The 25,027-nt window shown below is 41.7% G+C and overlaps 2 protein-coding genes across 3 annotated transcripts; one reads left to right on the top strand and one right to left on the bottom strand.

Annotated features, from left to right (window-relative positions):
• Positions 1 to 104: 104 nt before the first annotated feature.
• LOC139918079 (putative C-type lectin domain family 20 member A) lies at positions 105 to 3,924 on the top strand. The gene is made up of 6 exons (XM_071907350.2): positions 105 to 172; positions 911 to 952; positions 1,056 to 1,433; positions 2,581 to 2,925; positions 3,604 to 3,704; positions 3,795 to 3,924. The coding sequence occupies exons 2-6, from the start codon at positions 919 to 921 to the stop codon at positions 3,909 to 3,911; spliced, it is 975 nt and encodes a 324-aa protein (XP_071763451.1). The 5' UTR covers positions 105 to 172; positions 911 to 918; the 3' UTR covers positions 3,912 to 3,924.
• LOC139918078 (carnitine O-palmitoyltransferase 1, liver isoform) lies at positions 3,159 to 24,133 on the bottom strand. Of its 2 annotated transcripts, XM_071907347.2 has the most exons (20): positions 24,030 to 24,133; positions 19,024 to 19,166; positions 17,553 to 17,692; positions 16,676 to 16,847; positions 16,313 to 16,414; positions 15,681 to 15,818; positions 15,334 to 15,411; positions 13,644 to 13,751; positions 12,872 to 12,959; positions 9,977 to 10,172; positions 9,693 to 9,881; positions 9,453 to 9,558; positions 9,247 to 9,363; positions 8,322 to 8,486; positions 8,020 to 8,148; positions 7,496 to 7,651; positions 7,201 to 7,314; positions 6,674 to 6,766; positions 4,156 to 5,842; positions 3,159 to 3,918 (listed from the first exon to the last, which is right to left on the bottom strand). In XM_071907347.2, exons 2-19 carry the CDS (start codon positions 19,162 to 19,164, stop codon positions 5,717 to 5,719), a joined length of 2,358 nt encoding a protein of 785 aa, XP_071763448.2. In that variant the 5' UTR covers positions 19,165 to 19,166; positions 24,030 to 24,133; the 3' UTR covers positions 3,159 to 3,918; positions 4,156 to 5,716. The 2 variants fall into 2 exon arrangements, with proteins under 2 accessions (XP_071763448.2, XP_071763449.2); XM_071907348.2 differs by lacking the exon at positions 8,322 to 8,486.
• Between the last annotated feature and the right edge of the window lie 894 nt (positions 24,134 to 25,027).

The raw sequence follows: 25,027 nt of genomic DNA, 5'->3' as shown, positions 1-25,027 counted from the left end.
TCTTTCAGGGAAAAATGCTTCTGCAACTGAACAAAGCATTTGCATAAAGGGAAATACACAGTAGGGAGGCTTAAGGGAATGATAAAAAGACAATATCAACAAAGAGTGAAGGAAAGAAAGACTAGTAACCTGCAGGAGTGCACCGCTCTATTAGGAACCATCTGGGTGTCAGGTAAGAAGACTCATTTCTGTAATTACAAAACAGTGCTGTTGCACTGCTTGCTGGGTAGCCACCGACTGGGTGACTCACTCATGGGAGACGGTGATCTAGGTCTAGATTTATCATTTCAACAGAAAATTAAAATACTTTTTGAGAGTACCGCCCTAAACATGAACTAGTTACGGGCACCTATATCGGGAAATGTAGCAATACAATAAAGAACAATGTGATTCTTTGAATACTATATGTATAAATACTAAATGTATATTTGTATTACAGATGTAGCTATATTACAGATGCAGTAATGTGGATATCAAGAGCCAGGAAATTGGAGCCATTTAATTCTCTAATCATGGATGCTTTTTTTTTTTAGTTGATCAATTGTACTGTGCAGACAATGTTCATAGAAAAGTAGGATGCAAATGGAGTTTTTTCTTCTTTTTTCTTTTGCTATTTTCTCATTCTAATGTAACTCAAGATATAAAGTAATTCCTTTTTGGCCAAAATATTATAATAAGCAATTAAAATGCAAACGAAGCTTCCAAATACAGATTCCAAAGACATGAAAAAATCATAGGTCATTCCAAGAGGAAAACTGACAATGAAAATAAAATTAAATTGAGTTCAGGGTTCAACCTTTAACATGATAAGCCAACCAGAACTTCTTATGAGATGTTCACTTTTTTTTATATCTGTATATGAGATTTTCAGTGAACTTATGTCACTAACATTTATCCCTTCATGTCATAGGAGAAAATATGCTGCGTCTGTTATTGTTGCCGCTCGTCTTAGGTCAGTGTCTTTCTACAAAATACTCATCATGACACATTAATCCTATGAAATGAGAATACACAATATTGTCAAAATGGGTGTAACATGAAAAGTCACTCTGCAGGACCTGTGACAGTTTGTTCACATCTTCACCGTGAGTATCACTTGGTGAACGTAGCGAAGAGCTGGGGCGAGGCCCAGCAGCACTGCAGACAGCAGTACACTGACCTGGCCACAGTTGGCAACTATGAAGACATGAAGAGGATGATGAGCAAGGCATCAGCCAGCGGCGTGTCACAAGAAATCTGGATTGGTCTGAGAAAGACTGGGCCGACGCCGTGGCAGTGGTCTGTGGGAGAAAGTCAGAGCAGTGAAGGAGTCGCTGAGTGGACGAACTGGGCCGGTCCGCCTGGCTCCTCCCACCTGTGTGGAGGCATGAACACTGAGGGAAGGTGGCTCGGTGTAGACTGCCAGAGAAGACAATTCTTTGCCTGTCATGACGGTGAGTTCGTTGGCTTTAACTTGACATGTAGTGCTTTTCAGAGTTGGATATTTTAAAGGGGCGTTAAACCTGCAATAAGCGATATCAGGCCTTATAACCAATCCTGAAACAAATGTGTGCCATGTGGAGATTTCATTGAGACATAATGATATGTTGCTTGTGAGCGAGGGCGGAGCTTGGCTTGGCTCCACCCTCGCTGTTTAAAAGCAACCCTCACCCCCTCCCGTTCCTGAAAATGTTCTCTTAATGGTGGAATTGATGAAGCGAGTGAGTAAACTTGTTAAAGCAGGTATGTTTAGCTTAGCTGTTAGCCTCCATGTATGGTGTTCTGCAATGTTTGTCCTTGGTAGGCCTCTGCAGTGCAGTGGCTTTGCTGCGCTTTATTTACAAATGTGTTGCGGTTTCTGTCACGCTCTAGTAGTTAAAAAATGTTGCTTATTGCAGCTTTAAGTAATCTATGACTTTTATCGACCAAGGAATTGCAACAATATTGACAACTCTCCAGCACTTACACTGGCCTGTAATAACATGCATAATAAAGTCACATTATTACAATAAAAGGTGCAGGGATGCAAACTCATGGATAGTGAAAAAGGTGACAGATGCCAGGGCAGACACAAAACCACTCAGAAATCCTTCACTTAAGTGTCCTATTTTGGGATGAAAAAGGTGACTAGTTTGCGTCCCTGAAGGTGAGTAAACTGGCTTATTAGAGCAGAGATTCAACAGAAACGTCTAGTTAAGAGGAAATATATTACAATCCTAAATACTGTAAAAGCAATGTCGTTTGAGAAGGGGGTTTTGCGATGCCGGTTTCTCCCTCATGTACCGTCCTTCAGCGTTTAGAGGTTGGAAATGCTGAGTAGGACGGGAGGAGACTGGGAGTGTCTTGAAATTCCAATGAGCTGGGAGTTTTTGTTCCAAAACTGAAACACAGTGAGTAATCACTGTGAGTCATTGATATTGATCAATAACTCTATCAAGGTATATTGTCAAAATGGGTGTAATAACAATGACTTATGGTCATTTTGTGTTACGTAACAGTACAATCTTTCTTAATGCACCTTTAAATACATGTCACAGCAAGAAAACTTTTCCTATTTTGTGCAAGCATCCAGTCAATGCATACGTGTGCTAATGTTTACAGATAAGAAGCCCAGTGGGAAGTATGTTATAATTCCTGAAGAAAAGACTTGGAGGGAAGCCCAAGTGTACTGCCGAGCGAATCACAGCGACTTGGCAAGTGTGAGGAACCAGCCTGAAAATCAGGCGTTGCAGCACGAGGTTAACGATGCCGTGCCACAGCCGTCCTGGGTGTGGATGGGTCTGTTCAGAGATGAGTGGAAATGGTCGGACCAGAGTAAGAGTCCCTTCAGATACTGGGCGGGCTCTCAGCCAAACAGGGATGGAAACTGTACGCTGTATAGCCCCTCTGCCAAGATGTGGTATGACAGGGGATGCAAAGGCACATACCTGTTCTACTGCTATAAGGGTAAGTAAATGGTAACAAGGGTTGGTGAGGTTATCTTCAGGATCAGTTATAGATTTACTTATAACCTGTTGATAAATGTAATCAATAATGTAAACCACTGAAGCCCTACTGTAACTTGATTACTTTCCAATTACTTGTAGATTTGCTTTTAAAATCCATACCATATGCATTTTAACAGATTTATTACAATTTATTTACAGTTTACATGTGATTTTAGCTGTTACCTTCATTATTAACAGTATCAATCATTTTTTCAAGGTGTAAAATTATGTTAATGTCTATAAACACATAATCTACAGTATATGCCTCATATATTTCAAACTAATGCAACCAGTGATCACATATTTTTTCATATCTATTGTGATACCTGTGTTTTACTGTAACTATAGTGGATAACACAAATGATGATCAGTACAATCCTGTTACATGGAGCCCAACACTTCCCAACCTTGATGATAAAACAGATGAGACATAAATGTACCTGAGATAAAAAAAAAAAATTTAAAATAAAAAAAAAGACAGAAATTTTCACATCTCCCTTTCAGTTACTGGCTGTTCACAACAATATTTCTTAAAAAAAAATCTTGCTTTTAATCACAGCTGAAAATTGATTTGCCATCATGATTAATGAAGTGCAATAAAATTAACATTTGATAGTATTCTTTCCTCTTGCTAAAGAAATGCCTCAAGTCACGAGGCAGATCGTGAGAGTGGAACTGAAGTCACATTCATCCTTGAACCTCAATGATCCTGCTGTGAGAGAAGCCATTTTGAACCAAGTGAGTCTTAGTCTATAGAGTACATTACTAGCTGAATAGAATAAAAAGGTGTGGTTTCTGGATGTTCAGTATATTTGCTTACTTCCGCAGATCCAAGAAAAGCACGAGGGAGTCAAGCTTCGATGGGTAGTAAAGCAGGATGGGAACGTTTTCCACAAAAAAGAGGAGAAAAGGAAAACGGAGGAAGACTGTGAGGACGATATTTGAAGTGAAGCTGCCACTATGCAATGCATGAGTTATGACTCAATATTTATTAGCAGCCCATTTCCTTTCGAAGCAAAAATCAGTTAGTGGTCTCTACTGTCTGCGTCTCTGCCATTTGCTGCACGGAGAAAATATCAAGAGAATTACTGGGGGGGGGGGATTAGCTTTTCCATGTTTACTCAACATGCTGAACCTGTCAGAAATTTAGAAACTTAGAAATCCATTTTGAATTCTAAGATTTGGATACACAAGACTCTGCTGTATGCATGATATAGACTATGGATCTCAGTTTCTGTCATGCAAAAAACAGAGAGTAAACAAACACAACTGAGTCCCTTTTTTTTTTTTTTTTAATAAAGAGTGATTTCATTGTTTCCTTGTACTTTTGCTTTAAAAAAGGCTGACAATAGGAATATAGTGATACAAGCTCAGCTGCTCAGTAGCTGACCTGGAGTGAAGAAACAAAAAAAGAAAAAATTGTCAGTAAGCAATGGAGAATTACACAAGAATCTGTGTCACTGGTAACATACAAGCCTTTTAAATCAGAGGGCTTGACTGTAAAAATTCACTTTAAGTCCAGACTGGACACACAGCACTGCTCGGGCTCGGCTACCTGCACATATAGTTCAAAAATATCAGCTTGCATTGTTACGGTGCCTGTTTCATAATACACTGAGAAACTAATAAAAACATACAAAAGAAATACATCTTATCCAACATAGGTTTACAGATAGTAGTGAAATAACTTGAATTACTCATCATAGTACAAAGCTAAATTTTTTAACTTAAAATGTCTACTGACCACTGAAATGATTATACTGTATGTACAATTTAAGTGTGTTTGGAAAATACACCTTCCAATTCAGTTACTTCTGCATAAATTAAAAAAAATACCAAAAGGGTCAGTGAGTTGGCACTGGATTATAATAACACAGTCAAATGATAATCTATGAATTTGAATAAGCCACGTCATTTCACTACTTCTATAACAGCCTGGCATTCTCAACAAAACAGTACAATCATGTGCTACTCTGGAAAGCAGAGTAAAATATCAACATTAAAGACTGAGAAGGCTTCCGAGATTCAGTCGCTGTTGTCACAGTTACAGCAATGTTGCATTCAAATGGTAGAAACCGAAATCAGCTCAGGAGTCCCGTACGCCTCCTCTTCCTGCTAACCTTCCATGAATCACACACTTCCTCTTTACGTTTTCCAAACAAATTCAACATCACAAGTTGAAAACCGCACATTGGTGGCACAACACAAACTGTGGCATACTTATGGGGTCAAAACATACTGCACTTGAAATGACAAATTACTCCCTGCAATAAGGTAAAGTGTAATAAATTTCTACCTTAATTTTGAGTGGCGCAATTCATACTGGACCTCTTGAAAATAAACAACCGTGTCACAGTAATAGCATTTTCAGTCGGGGTTTGTCATTATTTATGTTCCAATGCTTTGGATCAAATAAAATATTAAAACTTTAAAGATTATACCAATAAATAGTATTGTATATAAATCTTCATCCCTCATTAAACACTTACTGTCTAATTTGATATTCTGTGGACCCTTGCCCTCTTCACACCCATCGATTTCACACAAGTTATATACACACAAACAGAAATGCATATCAGCAAAACACCATTCTAGTTATAACACCGGTTCCCCCATGAAGCTGTCTCTTGAATATTGCCCTATCGGCTGTAAAAAAGCCTCTAGCTTTCCTCAACAGCTCACTCTATAATATCACAATTAGATTTGCACACCTTCCCTTTAACATCCTTTCCCCCCTCGTGGGAAACTCTCTACTGGTCTTTCTTGGCCTCGGGTCGGCTCTCTGCTGTTTTGGTGGGCTCTCTTTGGTCGGGGCACAGCAGCTGCAGCAGGTCCAGCAGGGCTTTTCTGATCTGAGCACCAAACTTGTGGGCCCCCTGGAAGACAGGCGTGAGATAAAGAATAAGTAAAAAGAATAACTGTGACTAGGAGAGAAATCTTTCAATTGCAGATTATAAAAGTCGATCCAAAAAGGTTGAAACTCGTCACATTTACTTTCTGAACAATCCAAAAAATTTGGATCCAAATAACTTTTGAAAATCAGAAAAAAATGTGCCCCAAACAGAAGTCTGATGATAGAAAATAATAAAATATGTGACAAACCAGATATACTGCATGGTAAGTTAATACATGAGACTGAAATGCTCAATGAATCACTTTCATTGGCTTCATTTTAAAGTTATGCTGTAGAGCTTTCCTAAGAAAGGAAGCAAAAACTAAAAGATGAATAAATGTCTCACCTCATTTGTTGCAAAAACGTTTTTGTGTGTTAAATGTTTTACAACTTTTTCTGTAAGTGTCACACGCAAACCACACACACCCTTTAAAATAAAAATTCACTGGTGGTAAAGCAGCTTCTTGCCAGCACTTAGAGAAAATAATCTGTCCATTTTACTATGAGTATGAAATTGATACTGTCATTAAATTGTTAATTTGCACGTAATCTCGCATTCGAGACGGAGGTGTGGCTATGTAAGATTAATTTGCACGCTACTGTATATTAGTTTGATGTAGAGCCTGCTTGGTTTGCCCACAGGCTGTGCTCACATGCCTCCCATCAACATTGGACAACAGACAGTGAGACAGGGGGAAATCAAGAAAATTTGTCCTAATGCTTTTAATAGACCTTTGTGAGAATGAAGTGGCCCAAGCAGTTACTGTCTGAGCTCTCAGTGAACTTCCCCTGTGCACTAACAGGTTGTACTCACAGTGTCCGGACACGAGTGCTTGCAGGAGATGTGGAAGTTAATCATGTTCTCTCCCACGATGCTGTAGGAAACCCCATAACCATCGTCTGCCACCTGGGAGAGACAGTTACACTTAACACTCATGACTCACTAATCCCAGACACAGAGCCATTTTCTACAGAGCAACACCTGCATATTAAAATAAGGTACAATGAAAAAATGTGTACAACATATTACAAATATACTGTACTTTTTCACACTTGCATAAGACTGCAAAAACATGCTTGGTTGACATATTGTGTCTTAAAAGTCATATTGCATACAGCTACAAAGATAGTTTGTTCTATTTGAAACAGAGACATTGATGTCTACATATCCAGAAAGAAAAAACCTCTGGTCTAAAATCAAAATCTCCCTGTTTGGACATTAAATCCCTGCATAAGTACATGCTGTAGTGGGAAAATGGAACTCAAATTCCTGGTATCCAGTTCAACCAGATCTAAAATGGTTGGGGGTCGATTCGGGGCGTAGCAGAGGGCAGCACTGACCGGGCCGAAGCCTCCGCCACAGGAGATGTACTCTGGGTGGTTGACCAGGTCAAACAGCTCCACCTGCTGGACAGGAGTCTGGCTGGTCGACAGCCGCCATGGCTCTGACAGCACCTGACACACACACACACACAGACAAACACACACAAACACAGAAACGTCACCGCATCAGTTTATTGCCGCTCCTTTTGTATTGGCTACGTTAAGAGGTAAATACTCATAATGAAAAACACAGTCTGACATGAATACAATGAGAGAGAAAAAAAACACAACCAAAAAAATAAAAAACACTGACCTCTTTTAAGAAGGGAGACTCCACTCCGAGGTATTTGGACACCACATAGAGGCAGAACAGGTGCCTGTCGATACCGGCTCCAGTCATAGCCATGCGGTAAAGGTTCTGGTGCTTCTCTGACGCTGCGCGGAACAAACGCCTGCACACATCTGCTGCCTGGTGGAGAAAAAGGCATGAGGAATGACTGCATGGCATATCACACTATTAGAGATGTGAAACTCTGTGTATGCCACCTTTCTTCGCCATGGCCCACTTGAAAAAGAGATGCAAATTTCAACATGACTACCCTGGTTAAATAAAGGATAAATAAAAGAAAACTAGACAGAAAATTGCCAATTACACTTGCAATGTAGGGCTTTTCTTTTCATCAAAGAACATGTAATCAATCTCTAAGTTTTGAGTTACTAATACATACTCAAAGGTTTCCACAATAATTCTCTGTTCACTGATTTCTTTATAAACAAATGCTGAACAAAAAATAAAAAACTATAAATTCATGAAGAGACAGTTTCCATGTTCCCGACCTCTCCTCCGTCCAGCGCTCGGACAAAGGCACAACTCTCGTTGGAACAGGAGCGAACCGTCTCGGTCCTGCCCTCCCTGAACAGGCGGGTCATGGAGGCTTCGTACGTCAGGCAGAACATCCCCCTATCCTGGAAGGCAAGAAGCACTTTTTTTTTTACACTCGCCACAGTTCATGTTGCCAGTTCAAAGCTGTCCAGAAATGGTCAAACCTCTTTTTTTGTCCCTTGTGAAACTGTGATATACCTGTGTGTATCTGTGAGTGTGTGTGTGTACGTCTCTACTACTTCAGCGTCAGCCTCACCCTGTAGTAGGCCAACTGAAGAGCCAGCTGAATGAAGGCATCTGGACTGATTCGACACTTCTTGATCTTTCCCTTGCCAAAGACTCGGAAGGAGAAAACATGGAAGTCCACATCGTCAGCCAGGGCCTGGGCCACTGCCAGAGCCTGTGAGACCTGCTCCTGACACTGGGGACACACAGATCCTCAATCTTAACATCAGCAGGACTGAGATACCCATAACTACTGCAATATTGTTTCAATAGAGTAAGCCATCCACCTGTGTAGTACAAAAGTCAGATTAAAATGTATGTTTGTGGTCATTTTATCACTGTGTTTTTCATTACATCACTTCTATATTTGGTTACCATGAAAATAAATGTAAGTATTCGTGGTTAGACAGATGAAAATCATGACGCATCATTAAAAATACAGGACTTTATTATTATTATTATTACAATACATTCAATCCCCTTTTTTGCGGTCTGTCCGCAAAAAATATGAAAAAAGGTGCAGTTGCCAGCAACGCCCTCCCTCTTTGACTGAAGCTACCTATAAAATGGGAAAGAAATGATAATCCCTACAGTGAAGTACAGTAAATACTGCTCACTGCCATTTTGTTTTGTTGACGTCAAAATGTACCTATGAAGCTGAGCGAGTTTGCACAGATGATGAAAACCAAAAGTGAAAAGAGTAAGATGTTTACATGGTACAGTAACCTGATTAAACTTGGAGTAACCTCGGCATCTTAATTGGGTTTCTCATAATTGGAGGATGAGGTAGTTATGACTTATGATGTTTACATGCACCCACCTCTCTAGTAAGAACATAATTCCCCATGCATGTAAAGTAGCCACTGTCTTGCTCAAGGATACTTGGGGATTTCAACCCATGTACTTTGGTTGAAGGAATGGAGGAATGAAGGAAGGTGTGTGAATGGAGAACTAACCTCTGGGGAAATGTCCCAGCTCAGTTTCTGTGGTCTGGGTAGAGATGAATCCACCTCTCCTTTGCAGTGACCCTCTTCATTGTAACCAAGCTGGAAACTGTCTGTGGCCAAGGCATACTGCAAACAGACAGCAAGGGTAAGTAAAGGCGTCTTCTCAGTCACAGATGGCAACAGTAAGTGACCTACTCCCTGTTCCCGTCCCTTACCTCCCACAAGTGTGCTACGACTGGTGCGTCTGCCCATGAGTGCTCTGCATTGAGACCGTTCTTCCCGTTCTTGTATATCACAACTGAGAAGGACTTGTCGAACCACCTGTGTGACAAACCAAGCCAATGATTGATTGGTGAAAACTGCACCAGTGTAGGAACATTTCCATTTCATAATAGGGCACCTAGTTACTTAATTACATTCTAACAGGGACAGGTATCAGTTCAGAGTGAAACTACCTGTCATAACATTTCCCATGCAGCAGGGACTTGGCGTAGCGATCCAGACTGGCTGCCGGGTCCTCTCCCATCATGCCCTGCTCGTCGTCATCCAAGGTCACAAAGAAGGCGGCTTTCTCAATGCAGTCCAGCGAGCGCTTGTTCACCCCGCTGCTGAAGTACTCCTTCCTGGCCTTGGCCCATGGAACTCTGGGAAATTTATCGGAGGAAAGTTATCACATTAGCTGAGAGATACAGGACGACTTGAAATCTCGATTTAACCAACGGTGGCCCCTCTGTCTGACCTGTCTCCAGCGGTCAAGGCCCCAAGTTTCTCCTCTCCTGCGGAAGGAGCCGAAGAGTCATCCAGGATCCTCTGGATTTGGAATTCAATCTCTCTGGGAGACAGGAGTCTGCCTGCCTGGTACACCCACAGCCGAAAGTAGCGGCCCCTGTGGTACACCACCACGTAGTCGCTGTCCTGCCAATGTTGCACAGTGTCTTCGCACAAAAGACAGAGGGGGAAAAAGGCAGACAGAATGAACAATCTTCAGACTGTGTAAAGTTAAAGTTAAATTCATTGTGCACACTCAGGATTTGAGGCGTGCCTTTGCTTGCACACAGGTTTATTCACAACCTTGGCATTTTTGTCCTTCCCATCGTTATGGTGAAAAAAAATCGAAAATTCTCTTTTTCATGTCTTTCACCTGAAGCAATGCCTTTAAATTCATTTTTGTTTAGGATGATAGCGCACAAAGATTGAATTTGCCTCATGCCCTTTAGGCAGTAATTAGATAAAGCTCTGAAAAATATGAAATGGTTTAGGCAATTCAGCCTGTGCTTTTGACTGCTTTAATTCCCCGGACTGGCTAGGAAAATGTATGTGGGAAAGTGAATGAGCAACACTCTCACCTCCCTCACAACTACTGTCGAGGTGCCCTTGAGCAAGGCATTTAACCCTAACCGCTCCAGTGGAGCTGCTCAGTGGCCAACACTAGAAGACTGCGGTTGTACTGGGCAGCTCCCAGCTAAAAATGTGTGGAACTGTATGAGTGTGAAACAGGACGTTGCTGGAAGAGAGGAATCCTAGTCTGCCAAGGTAAAAAAAAACAAGCGTACAGTCAGAGGCCTACAACATCCCACAACATCCCTGACACACCCTGTTCAGCTGACGCAGCACCTGTCACCAGGATGGAAAGGGTGCATGTTATCTAGAGTGACACAGGAGGGATGTCAGCTGTGTGACCTGGCTCTGCAAATCATCTTCAAAAGACAGTAAAGCTGAATGACTGAGGCCCACGTATAACTTATTCTGTGTCACCCTCCGTGTGCCCTTTAGTGTCATCTATATTGGTGATCCCTTAAAAAAAATCAACCCACTTGTGTGTGAGATGGAGCTGTGTGTGAGTGTGTTTGAGTGTTGGTGGGAGAAATAAGGCGAGAGAAGAGACAGTCGTGCATAAAAGTGCATTCCAAGCATTCAGTGAAGGATTTAGTGGAATGAGATTGTTAGGATTGTTTTTTTAACATTGACTGAATTTTTATCATATTGGTTATTGCTTCAAGTTTTTGTGACTCAACAGTTTATTAGTATGGGGATTTCTTGTTCTACAGCAGAAACCCAATGGGAGCACAAGCCATATTGCAGGGTGTTGTGTATGTAACAAACTAGTCGACATGCCTTGATTTACATATTCATCACCTCACCTACTGTACAGCGCGTAAGTCAAGGTCTAAATCGTGCCTTTAGGGAATATTATGTCAGTAATAAGTTAGTAAACATTAAACTGCATTTGCAGATGTATTTTTTTATCTTGTTCAGTGGTTCTTGACTCAGAGTCCGGCTGGTTTTCATTCTAGCAATCTAATCAGGGATTGATTTACACCTGGAACACCAGGTGAATAAAATTAACTGCCAACCATCTGCTAGGATAGAAAACCAGCAGTATTCTGGTTCCCAAGGGCCAGGATTAAGAACCACTGATCTTGTTCATCATCCACAATATGAATAATTTTTTTATGCATTTTGTATTTTTTTGTGACACAATACTGAGTAGAATAGTGAATACTACATGAAATAACGGGCTAGCAAACAAATGGAAGAATGGAGAAGCCCACCTGAGTAAAGATCAATGCAGCATTAATGACAGTATGATATTGCAATTTGTGTTTTTTGTATTTCTTGTAACATTGTAATAGTTTCGAATGGGAAATGACTGATAGGGTCACTATCAAGACTCATAAACATGATGGACGTGAAATTTAGGTCCAATCCTAATTCTAAATCCTTACATATAGATGGAGCAGAAACATGTTTCCACTGACATCTTTTTGATTTGACATGTACAGATCTGCAATTAGGATTGGGCCAGTCGTGGGGAAATATAAATACTACCTGTCAGCGTTCCAGGGATTCGACAAGAGTCAAACATCCGCTCAAACTGATAGGAACAGCAAGGAACCGAAGACCTCAACAACCACTGAGCGACGTAGAGAAAGAGGGACCAGTAAAATAAAGGAATAAAAAGACAGGGAAGGGAAGGAGAGGAAACAAAAAGGATGACAGGTAATAAACAATAAAGTGTTGGGATTAAATTAAGCGGAAAAGGAGCAAGGGAAGAGTGGAACAGGTGGAAGGGAGAGATGAGGACAGAAAAAAATAGAAGTTAGTTAGAGACAGACCCTTTACAGCAGCCCAGACAGACCTGAGATGACACCAAGAGGCAGGAGCAGACAGATGAGAGATGACAGGATGGGTTGTATGGCGGACATATTATGAATCACAGACGCATCTCTTCAGCAGACACACACGCATACACACACACACACACACACACCGTCTTTCACACAATTTCCTATCCTACACTTGTACTCCAGAGGGTTTAGACAGTTTCAGTATGCCTGTCTTGCACTTTCATCATCTCTCTGAAGCAATGGTGTGTTATTGTCACTAGATATGATGCTCTGTGGACTCAGAAACTGCTGCTGGTTTTCTTGACAGGTTTTATGGTTGCTTGTCGATGTTTTAATGCTGGTGCTCAGTGCAGAACGGCGTGAAGCTACTATTAGAAAAGACAGGACCGTGTATCGTACATCAGCATTGTACTAAACGTTACTTGACGTTGACACGGTGTGCGTCTCTGTGTGTGTGTGTGTGTGTGTGTGTGTGTGTGTGTGTGTGTGTCTGTCTGTCTCATTACCGGTCTCCTCTCCAGGAGTGCGTGTGGTGTTGAATATCCTCTCACACTGAGCTGCACACAGAGGAATGACAGTGCCTGGTATACGACTCTGGGAGACGGAGAGGAGAGGAGGAAGGGTGGAGAGGACGTAGGGAGAAGAAGAGAGCGGAGAGTAGCGGGGAAACGCAGAGAGCCAAGGGGAGAAAGAAAGGAGTGAATAAAGAAGAACAAGGAAAGAAGAGTGAGAGAGGAAGAGAGGAAGGGAAAGTAACGGAGACGGAGCAAGCGATAGAAAGTTCGAGGAGTGAAGAGGACAGAGGGTGGGGGTGAGAGATGAGAACATGAGGGGGAATGTCTTCACACAAATGACTGAAAAACTAATGGAGACACACACAAAGTCACACACTCGGAGTGTTCCCAAACACACACACATTCAGTAACGCCACCTAAACTAAACACTCAAGACACTCAAAAAACTCATGGATGGATTGATGCTGCTCACACAATCACATTCAGTACACACACCCCACATAACATCCACATTCAAAACACATGTAGTGTACAGATTATTTACCATGAACACAATATTCTTAGGGTCCATGGTGAGACAGGTCTATGTCTAAAAAAAATCCCTGATAAAAGATTATCAAGAGGAGCAAGCTAGTCTTCCAAGGCCACAGCAAAGAGGCGAACATGAATAATGAATTTCTCCATCTATGGTTTAAAGGTATTGAGGCCATTGTCATTGTACATTTATGTGTAACAGCTGAGGTTGAGTGGCGGCTGAACTCACAGGCTTAACCTCCTCTCTGTTGAGTTTGCGGCGGTACAGTAAGAATGCATGGATCGTGTTGCCCGCCCTGGCCGCCTGGATGGGTGTGGGCGTCACATACAAGAAGTCCTGGGGAGAGGGAACAGAGACAGAGAGTCCGTCTATGAGAATGCATTAGTGATTATTAGCTAAAAGCTAAAGCTGGTGTGTCAGGAGGCTAGAGGTTAGAGAGGCAGGCTCGGGGGGGGGGAAGTGCATGAGTTACACTCTCCCCTCCCTCAGCAACTACTGCTGTGGTGCTCTTGAACAAAGCACTGGGGATTATTCATAAAACTCATGAGCTGAGACCATCACATTGTTTTCTTATTCATGGGCGTGAATTACCGGGTCAGTTGTACAATATACGTTTTTGAGGCACCACCACTGCCTTTCGATCATTTGCTTTTTTAAGCTACGGACAAAAGCTATGGCTTAAGGACAAAATTGTTCATCAAGGCTATAGAATAGGAGCCCCAGTTCCTAGTGACCATATAGGCCTATGCAAGATGCCATATTTACAGGACCACTGAAATGATTGAACATAGACTTATTGATTTTGATTGGCTGTCACCTGAAATATTGCTGAGAATAAGACAGTGGAAATGTAGCTCTGTCAAGGTAATCACAGCCCCAGAAAATGTATGAAAAAATTCAAATTACTGAGGTTATCACAGATTTTACATACCACAAGGCTGCTACCGTTGAGTTTTATGAATATGGTATAACAGCTGAGCTACTGTTCAGTAGACAACAGTAGAAGACCGTGGTTGTTTTTATGTGTGTATCTTAGGGATGGGATGATATGCCTATCTCACGATATGATTCGATATGCCATATGGGGTTCACGATTCAATACATCCACAATACGATGTAATAAATAAAAGCTCAGTGACAACAAAGTCTGACTGTGCAGAATTATGTTTATTTCTGAGCTACAAATCTAGCTAGCAATGGCACTGGCTTGCTAGAATGTCATCACAAAATAATATAATTTCGATGGAGAGCTTGTGAAATTGTGATGTGAAAGCTATATATATATATATATATATATATATATATATATATATATATATATACACACACACACACATGTATATATATATATATATATATGAAATGTAGCTAACATTGCGATTCATTTTTCTGCCCCACGATACATATTGTGACATTTTTGTATTGCAATATATTGAATTTCGATATATCGTCCAATCCCTAGTGTAGCTGTATGAATATAAAGTAGGGTGTCGGTGAAAAACAGAATAAGTTCTCAGTAAACTTTCCCTGGATTAATAGATTCAAAAAAAAAAAAAAAAAAAAAAAAAAAAGGGTACTTGAGGCACAGAAAACACTCATCCTAGCCTAACACACAAAATTACATCCAAGTGAAGGTCAGAAGCACATTCCTTTGGATATTTTGTCTCCTCGTCTCTCCTCTTGCCAAACAGTTGCCCACAGGCAATTCACAGCATGATTCACCAAACATGGCAAAGGAAATATAACAGGGAATTCAAATGTAGGGCCTCTAAATGCTAGAGATCTATCACAGCTGGGCCTGGTACAGGAGAGTCCAATATAAAATGTCACATCTGGCGTTTCAGTCCAAAATGGGGCCTGTGCCATGTTGACAAGCAACACTATCAGAGTGAGAGGATATAGAGAGGGATTTTCATACCATGCCATAGTAGTTACTGTTGACCATTATGGGGCTCCGTCCCCGTAGGTAGATGTATTCCTCCCACCAGTCACTAACCTGGAGAGATAAAACACACACACACACACACACACACACACACACATTAAATGCTTAGTGAGAAAGCTAACCATGCAACACACCAGCAGTCACACCACCTACATATCCAGCCAGGATGAATAATTCAAACCACAGCACCTCACAATGACATACATTGTTAATGGGATTTTAAATGTGCTTTGGACAGCTCAGACATATTTGATGTGTGAACATTAAGGTTTCTTTATAAGTAGCTGCTCGTGAACAGGGCATTGTGGTTAGCCACTTACGTAGTTGGCGGCCCAGAGAGCTTTGAGCTTGAGGTACCACTGCAGCCGGTGACCGAGGCTGCTCTCGAACTCTGAGGCCAGCTTGGTCATGCGTTCGAACTCCGTGGAGTCCATCAGCGGACGCACCGACTCCATGTACTGAACATGGGAGAGATACAGACACAGAGATACATGGGAGAGGGAAAATACAGCACACAGCACCATTTAATAGAAAAGAATTGACTGGAAAAATGAGAGAGAGAAACATAGGATGAAGGGAAGTAAATCAAAGTCCTGACTTAAGCTAATGCCCAAAGCTGGTGATTTGGTTAAGGTCTACATCCCTACAACCACATATACTTCTGCTGATCTAGGACCAAATCTCACCAAGACCTTCTCTGGCATCTCTAATCTATTTTGTCTCCTCTCATCTGTCAAATATATCTCTATTTAAAGGAAAAAAAAAACGTTATGAGGGTGGATAGATACGCTCTGGAAACTAGTTTACAGCTGAGTGAAAACTGAGAAAGTAGCAAAGGGAATTCTGTGAAGCTACAGAGGCAGAAAGTGCTGGATGCGAAGAAGTCATCCATCTGCTTAATGGTCAGTTATCAGTGCGCTGTCATTCCCTCTGCCTCGTCATGATGTCTCACCCTCTTGACTGTGTCCTTGATGGCGGGCAAAGGCAGGTTTGGCAGCGAGCCCTGGTAGCTGTACAGCAGGGGCTGTCTGCCGGAGAAGATCCGCACCAGCGCCTGGCATAGACAAACAAGCACACACACACACACACAAAATATAAAAATGAGCACATGTCCTGAACCTCACTCAGAAGAAGGACTTGAAAATCTTATTTTCTTATCCACAACAGCATATAAAAGTGGCACTTTTAAGTGACACCTCAGGCTTTACACTAAAAACCAGGGAATTGGGAGAAGGGGAAATGGATGGAGAGATACAAGAGCTAGTGGAATAGATGAAAAAGAAAGGGGGGAAAAATGACGTGTAACAACACTGACCACCCAGACTTTGGTGGTGTTGGACATCTTGCCGTGCTGCTCGAACATCCAGCGGTGGTAGGAGAGCAGCTGCTTGAGGCAGAGGCGCATGGTGAAGATGAGCGAGAGCCACAGCATGGTGCTGAAGAGCACCGCCGACACCACCGTCTGGCACTGGGCACTCAGAGAATGGCTGGGGAGGGTGGGAGAAGACGGAGGAGGGAGAAAAAAAGAATGGTGAGTGGGAGAAATGGTGGAATAAAAAAAAGGAGAAGTAGAAGGAAGATGAAAGAGGCAGGGAGTGGAGGATGGGGCAGTAGATTGAGAATGAGCAAGAGAGGGGGAAGAGAGAATGACAAAGAAAAAGAAACCACAGATGAGGACAGATGGGGAGGAAAGAGGAAGGAAGAAATGAGAGAATTTTACATGAATTACGAGAGCTAGCCGTTTCACAGCAGTAATATCAATCTGGCAAGTCTTAAATGAATTTGTTCCCTTTCAAATCAATGCTTTGGGCATTATCCATTTACTTTAAAGTGAATGCAAAAGAGAAAGCGACAAGAGGGGGAGAACAGTGAATAGATGGGATGAAAAGGAAAAAGATCAAAAGAAGTGTAGCAATACAGAGAGACGGACTATGAGAAAGGAGTAGTGAGAACAAGAAAGGCCTATTTTAACCACACATGGTTACTTCCTCTATGCTAATCCCTCTGTGTACAAAACATGTGATTAGAGAAAGGCCACTGTCTGGCGGATCCAAAAATTAATCAGCAACGTTTATACTTTTAACAGGCAACATGGTTTATAAACATCTAGGCATTTGTCTGGTGACTGGGGGCAATATCCCATCCCTCATTAGACAGGCTTAGATTTCACAGTGAATAATGAGATGTGTTACCTGACTGGCAAGTGCTCCTGTATCTTGGCTATGAGGCCCATGGACGGGTCGGAGCGTGTGTACATAGTAGCCAGGATTGCTATGACCACAAAAAGCCAGGAGGAAGGGCTGGCAGGGTAAACCCCCGTTATCACGCTGTTCTGTTAATGGGAGAGAAGACAGACTGATTTGAAATCCCATTCGTCCTGTTAACATGACATTTGAAGCTGGTGCCTTTCCACCTTGGTAACAAAGGTTGGCCTTGTTTAAACATTAAATATTATGCTCAATCTTATCTGCATTGCTTTTGACAGAGAGCGAGGGATGGGGGTGGTGATCAAACAAAGGCAAATGTTCAAGTTCAAGTTTATTATACTCATACACTCACAAACACACGGAGTAAAGAGTGTGGGTCATAATGTGTGTAGTCAGTATCAGGTCTCAATCTGAGCTCCCTGACAGGTATCTATATCCCAAATAGCTACATAAATATGACTATAAAAGGGACTGATTATCAACTCGTACCCCGTGTTCACATTGCAAGCAACACAATCAACAAGTCACTGGAAGTCCATTCATCTCCTATAGAGCTGAGTGACCAGGGAAACTCGGTCGATGTGTGGCTAGTCAACAAGCTTGTCGGCTGAGAAAAGTTAACCACAGCTGACCTTTTTTGCGGTCACTGGCCAATCAGATTTCCCACTTCCTTGTTTCCCTATCAACGTGACTTTGTTTCATGAACAACAGTTCTGCCTGGCAAGTGCTAAATGGACGAGAAGTTGAAGCTTCCCAGTTCTCTACAAATTTAATTTGAAAGACTACGTCTCAAAACGATACGAGAACAGTCGCATCCATCATTGGGCACGATGGTACGTTTTTTTCAGTCTATTTTCAATTAATGCTACCGTATTAGTGCTTGCTATGTCAACTAACGATTTGACACTCCAAAACTTTGTAGCTGCATGAGACCGCTGCATAGATGCAATCGAAGCCTATTGCACCGCCCACAATCAGTCAGACTAGAGTGACCCATCAACCAAGTTGCTCGCAGTGTGAACACAGGGTAAAGACTGAGATGTTGCTGCAGTACTGACAATGTTACAGTGGAGGCGGTCAACTCAAAGTCTGTTAGCTCCCTGCATCTGTAGCTTAGTGCTGATGTGACTGAAGCAGCACAGCTGAGCCTTGTCACAGCAGAGAGGGAAAATGGAGGCTATAAACAGAAACACTATGGCTGGAGCATAGACAGGCAGACCAAATGGAAGGCAGGAGGGATTCTTCTACATTTGGCTCAAACACAAACAGACAAGTGCTGACATGCAGGGAAGGAGGAAAAGCAGCAACAACAAGGAGCAAGAGGTAGCGTGCGAGCGTGGCAGTGAGTGTAGTGATTATTACAGACGGTTTGGGGATACAGGGACACAGAGAAGCAGACATGGGCTAAACGTGAACAGACAAGACAGAAGACGTGTGACAGCCGGAGCGGTGGTACTTTGAGTCTGATGAGTCGCTTCTTCCAGGAGCGCAGGCCAGAGAGGTAGATCTCAGTGAGGGCCTGGTGGGACAGCTGCAGATCAATGCCCTCCGGGGTGACCGTGAACTGGAAGGCCACCGCCTGGTGGGCTTCTGCCATGACTGAGAGGAGGGAGAGAGATGGAGGAAGAGAGGTGGGGAGAGGGAGGGGGAGAGAGAGAGAGACAGAGAGAGAGAGAGATTTACATTTATTTACAATTTTAGGTCAATATTGACTTAGCTAACAGTCAAGACGAGGAAGGGAATGGAAGACCAGACAAGCGACGAACCTCAAACACAAGAATACCAGTGAACAGATATGGTCGCACTACTGGGCTCAGCTGAAAATGTACCTGTACCAGCAACAATTACTGACTGAGCAATGTTATCATTTGAAGAAAGCTGCAAACATTGTTTTTACCTGCATGGTTCATGCAGGTGTACAAACAACACCTGTTTAAATGTTAGAGGTGGATTAGTGGCAATGCAAACAGATAGGATAAGCATAAATGTCTCGCGCTAACGTGGGGAGCCAGGAAACCACTGGCTTCACTCTTTCAAAATAAACCTTCAATGTAATAAGGATTTTACCTAAAATGACAAACAATGACCAGCATCATGTTTTGTAGCTCTAACGTGAAATCAAGCTATATCAGACAATATAGGTAATCCTTCAGTAGGGGTATTATTTGATGTTAACAGCACTCCAGCACTGTTATGTCAAAAGCTGTGGGGAAAGCCCTGCTTGCTCTTGGAGCCTGAAGTCTTGAAACAATAAATAACACTTTTGACAGGGCTTCAACTTTGCCATCCAGGCAGCCAGAGGGCAGTTTACAAAAGACGGCACATGGGTAAGAAGATCTCAACAGCTGTTTTTTTTATACCAAGAATGACCCACTTAATAATGAGAACATAATGCAAGCCATCAACAGGAAAAGAAAACAAGAGACCAATTTGCAACAGCCTACAGCAATACCCTAATGCTTTATGAATCGTGATCACAAATTAAGCAGCCGCATCACAGCAACTGACGGGAGACTGAGCCTCGAAGGTTGCAGCAAGTGCTGTGAAGTGACTTGCGGATGATTCATCAAATTGACTGGCCAAGTTCGTGTGTCTGTGCCTGGTGAAACACAGCCATCTGATGCTTGCATACTATTAGAAGAAGCTCAAGAGACATATTTTACAGACTCGTTAGCCTTTTAGATGCAAAGTCAGCTTGAAATTGATCGAGGTTGATGGGAATGTGCTGACTGGCCGCCGCTGTGGATTGGGTGTTTTTTTGTTTGAGCCAATTACTGCTTCTCCTCACAAAGGGAATTGATTTTCCTCCACAAATAGGCTATGGATAATGCCCCGAGGTTTAGTCACTCTCGCTGGACAGAACACACCCGCGGAGGCTACGTCTGCTCTATTGTATGGGTCTAAAAATGGCAAAAGCACACACACACACACACAAAATTCCCTCATCCTTCCCGAGTCCCATTGGGGTTCTGCTCTTTAGGAGAGATCTGGCACTGGGAGATGCAGTCGTGCCTGCGCCAAGGACTAACAGCAGTAAATTTCAGCCATGGTCACTTGAACCCTTTTCTTTGAGTGCCAACACAGACAACACACACCTTCTGCTCAGTTCAGCACCGACTGCATGCACACCGAAGGAGCCGCTTCGCAAAATGTTGGCCTGGGTAGATTTGGTTACCGATATCCATTTGAGCTGACTCAAACGCACGCATAAAAAGAGCTTCGAGAGCTTTATCTGCATTGATAGTGTGTTAATCCTCTGCATCTCTGCAACTTAAATTTCCAATTCAATCTAGAGCTTATGCTTTCATGGCAGTGTCACTGCCAGACAATGATAAAGCTAAACCAAGGTATTTTTGTGATTAGGTTACAGATTTAGTCAAATTTAATAAAGCAAGGACTGAGCTCTGGGTAGTAAGGTCTGTCCAAAGATCTATGAATCCTTAAAGATAAATAGGCTAACTAAAGAACTGAGATAGCCCTGTATTTTTATTTCATAGCTTAATGTAAAAGCCTAAATGATGACTTAGCCTTTGTTCCTCACTTAAAAAAAAATGCGTGGACTATATTACAAATAGCAAAAGATCTATGCATTTTGATCCATCCTGCCATCCTCCAGCACAGATGGATGGAAAACCGCCAGACAGAGAGCAGAGTGGAGCAGCGGGGAGGAGGGAGAGTTGGGAGCAGGAAGCAACGAGAGAGGGAGGCAGAGCCGGGGTGTGTAAACTGGGTAAAAGGTAAGCACTTCAGAGGGGTTGGGATAGCTACAGGGTATAGGAAATATACAGAGAGGGAACGCAGCTGACTAACAGAATGAGCTATTAGGACCAGACCTGATGCACGCCTAACAGGTCAGACTCCTAACAGACTGGAGATGTTTTGCTATGTAAGAGAGTGCAATGGTATTTTAGTTTCAGGCATATTTTAGTTGCACACTAATAAAACACAGAAACAAACTGATTAAAAAAAACAGTGATAGAATACAATGCTGAAAAGAAAACAGAAAGAAAAGATGTAAAATACTAATTTGTGAAGGTGAGAAAAAAACAAAACAAAGAGGCTTAATATTCAAAGGTGTATTTCCAATCATCTATCTTACACCAATTTGTTTGGAACCATCCATTTTTGTTGAAAAGACAGGGCTATCTGAATTTCACATTTGAACCACTCATAAAAAAATGTTTAATGACTAAAAGTACTGGGAAAAGGCCTTGGGCATCAAACTTGCTTAACCCGATGATCAAGACATAACTCAGCTCATCAAATAGCCGAACTTAAATAGTCCCTTTCTAAAACTCGAACGTGGTTTCAGCTCCATATAAAAAGGTTCATAGAATAAAAACAGGCCAAAACATTATTATTATACAGCTCAGCAAGTTAGCAAGTAGCCTGGACTTCTCTAAAGTTTAAACTTTGAAAAGATTCACGTGATTGTTTTGTGGCCTTTTCCCTTCTGGTATGGCCCTCTCTACTAAAACACCTTGAATACACAATACACACACACACACACACACACACACACACACACACACACACACACACACACACACACACACACACACACACACACACACACACACACACACACACACACACGGTGACAGAGCTGTTCTCACTGTTTCAGTAGCCCAGACTTATCTTCACTTATCTTTACTGGCCATTTCCCTTACAACCTGCCAGATAAGGAATGAAGAAAAGGAGGAAAAAAACCCCCAGTACATTTCAGTACTTTGCGTCACTATGGCAACAAGCGAAAATGTAATTTCTTCAGGTTACTGCTATCACAGTCATAAATAACACAGTAAAAGCAATGGCACTGCATGACACTCACTTGTGGGATTGTTTTAAATGGGAGTATCCTCGAGTTTCAACTCTGAAATATGTTAATTTTCTATGCTCTAATTTCACTCACTAATGTCCTGCATAACCAGAACCAACAACAATGACAATACCCAGGATGCTTTAGGGGTATTAGGGGACATGTTTTCATTTGTATCACTACTATTAAATAAAGCTGACTTGGATGTAAACTTGGACATTAAGTAGACACAGTTATTCTCTCATTCACTGTCAATGAAGCAATTCAAGCCTGTACATTGGTGTGGCAGGAGAGTCTTAGATTACATTGGTCTATCCTACATAAGAATAATCTTTGCGGATTCTTGAGTTGAGCAGTATTTCCCTTTATGTCAAGGCATTTCAACTAGACAAAACTGAGACACAGTTCCTGCAAGCCACTCCTTTATTGTCAATATAAAACCACTTCCTTTGTTGTCAATGTTTTACTTGAATAGGTAAGTGATTTAAAGAGACCTGTTGTAACATTTAGTCTAGCTGGAATATTTTACACGTAGGCTACAAGCTATGCAGCACTCAGTCATAGTGCATTCCTCTAATGCCTTTACTTCTCTTCTAGTCTATCCTGCAAACATGATGGGCTTTGACCACTTGTTTAAATCCTTGTTACCCTCTAAGAGCCAAGGGTTAAGCATAGGGGTGCACGCTTCAGTGTTTCACAAGAAATCTTCTACTGATTGGAAGTAATATGTGAGCTCTGAGTGGAAATAAACTGTCATTCCTCAGGCTATATGGACCATGGACATGACCTATATAGGCGATACCATATGACCGTTCCCATAACATAACAGTGAGCAGTCTGCAGCTTTGTCAACAAACTGAGCAATTCAGCACATTAAAGTAAATATAGACACTGAGACAGATGACAACCTCAGTATCTGAGAAAAGCAAGTCGGTTTAACATGAAAAGCAGACTGATGAACTTAAAGAACTAAAAGATTTCAAAATAAACCCATAGTTATATAAGGCTTGTGTTATTCAAGTTGAAATAACTACTTTTATATATCGTTACACATAAAGTTAGCAGATCTAAATGGGGCTTCATCGACTATTATAATGACTGTGATTATCATTATCATTTTTATCATTATTATCATCATCATCATCATCATCATCACCACGTTTGTCCCTGCTGTAATTACAATGTGGAACCGCAATGGTGAACGAAGCCCTTCTTTGCATGCATATTTTGTGAATGGTTTTATTTGTATTTAACGCTATATCAAAAAGCTAACGTTAACGTTACATGTAAATTTAGAATTGCTATGTAGCAAGCTATTCCATTTGCCAACAAGCTAGTTCAATCATTTCATTAATTTCCGTCAAAGCCACAGTAGCCACCAAGTAATACATTTTATACAATATTAGCTAGATGGGTAAACACAACAGAAATCCGCTTGATCAACGCTAGCTAACGTTATGTTTCAAAATTAGCTCCCGCTAGCGCTGGCTAGCCGAGCGCCCTGCCCATAGCAACACACAAACGACAACTGATACGAACGAATTAGCCTTGACAAGCGAACAGGACTCAGGTGTGACCATTTCTATACACTCTGCAATGCACAATAACACAGTAGAAAGAAAAGCGCAGTCCTGATACCGTACCTGTTGTTTATGGGAACGGAAATTTCGAGAACTGGGAATCAGGCAACAACTGTAACTTTGACGTCGTCGAAGCCTCCTCTCTGGCTCGCTGTCGGCCCTCCTCTCTTCTGGCTGAAGCAAACTTACTGTAGAGATGAAGCCTGGATGAGGCTGGTGCTGCGTTCCAGTGCTGTCGGAAATATCGCCATTCAGATGTGAGTGTTCTCTGATACCCGGGGTGTGACGTTTAGGGGGCGGAGAGCGCTGGAATTGGTGACAACTGATGGTAAAACTGATGTATTTTGTTGTTATATGTTGTTGTTTGGGATTTTATGGAAATATCTTGTATTGTTATATGTGTTCTTGTTTAACTTTTAGTTTTCAAGCAATTTTTTTTAATAAATCACTTCATCAATTACATGCCTGATATACATTTTCTCCTCTTCATTCTGCTGCTGCAGCACAAAGTACCTCAGCCACTGAAAATCTACTTTTCCATTTTGTTATAATTGACTTTGTACACAATTATAGCTGTGTACTGCAGGTGGGTTGATGACCACAGTGGGTACAATGAAACTATTGTTCAGAACAGTAACCCTTATACATTTTCTCATGGTTGTAACCTCTGACAGGTGAAACCAACCTAAAATTAAACTAAGCACCCCTCTTTGGAAACCACTGTTCCTGTTCTATGCTATTTTTCCCACTTTTATCTACTTGGTTTGAGAATTAATTACGATGTCCGTGTTCATGTTATTCATTTTATACCACAGTTGGGAGTAAGCAGATGACGTTCACATTCTGTTCAAATTGCTAGTAAAATTATCTAAGGCTATAAGCTTTTTGGCATTAACTGCTGTATGTTAAAAGGAACACAGCCACATAAAATGGACAGAGACACCACTTTAACACAGAAACTAAATAGACAAGACACACGATTTTAGGGTTTATTATTATAACCATAACAATAAGGTGGATCTCTCTTTATTTTGACCATCAATTCAACCATAATTGTTCTT

The sequence above is a fragment of the Centroberyx gerrardi genome, chromosome 20 (genome assembly GCF_048128805.1).
Source record: "Centroberyx gerrardi isolate f3 chromosome 20, fCenGer3.hap1.cur.20231027, whole genome shotgun sequence".
In the NCBI taxonomy this organism is placed as follows: Eukaryota; Metazoa; Chordata; class Actinopteri; order Beryciformes; family Berycidae; genus Centroberyx; species Centroberyx gerrardi.
Note: the sequence above shows the minus strand (reverse complement) of the source record. Positions and strands in the feature narration are given on the sequence as shown.

Bases quoted from the DNA above. Each gene is read 5' to 3' on its own strand.
- LOC139918078 (XM_071907347.2), bottom strand. From the start codon at position 19,164: ATGGCAGAAGCCCACCAGGCGGTGGCCTTCCAGTTCACGGTCACCCCG. The intron at 15,819-16,312 runs GTGAGACATCAT...TCCCATGTTCAG, and splicing joins TCAAGGACACAGTCAAGAGG to TACATGGAGTCGGTGCGTCC. The intron at 5,843-6,673 runs GTGAGTACAACC...CCTGTCTTCCAG, and splicing joins AGCACTCGTGTCCGGACACT to GGGGCCCACAAGTTTGGTGC.
- LOC139918079 (XM_071907350.2), top strand. From the start codon at position 919: ATGCTGCGTCTGTTATTGTTGCCGCTCGTCTTAG. The intron at 953-1,055 runs GTCAGTGTCTTT...GTCACTCTGCAG, and splicing joins ATTGTTGCCGCTCGTCTTAG to GACCTGTGACAGTTTGTTCA. The intron at 2,926-3,603 runs GTAAGTAAATGG...CTCTTGCTAAAG, and splicing joins CCTGTTCTACTGCTATAAGG to AAATGCCTCAAGTCACGAGG.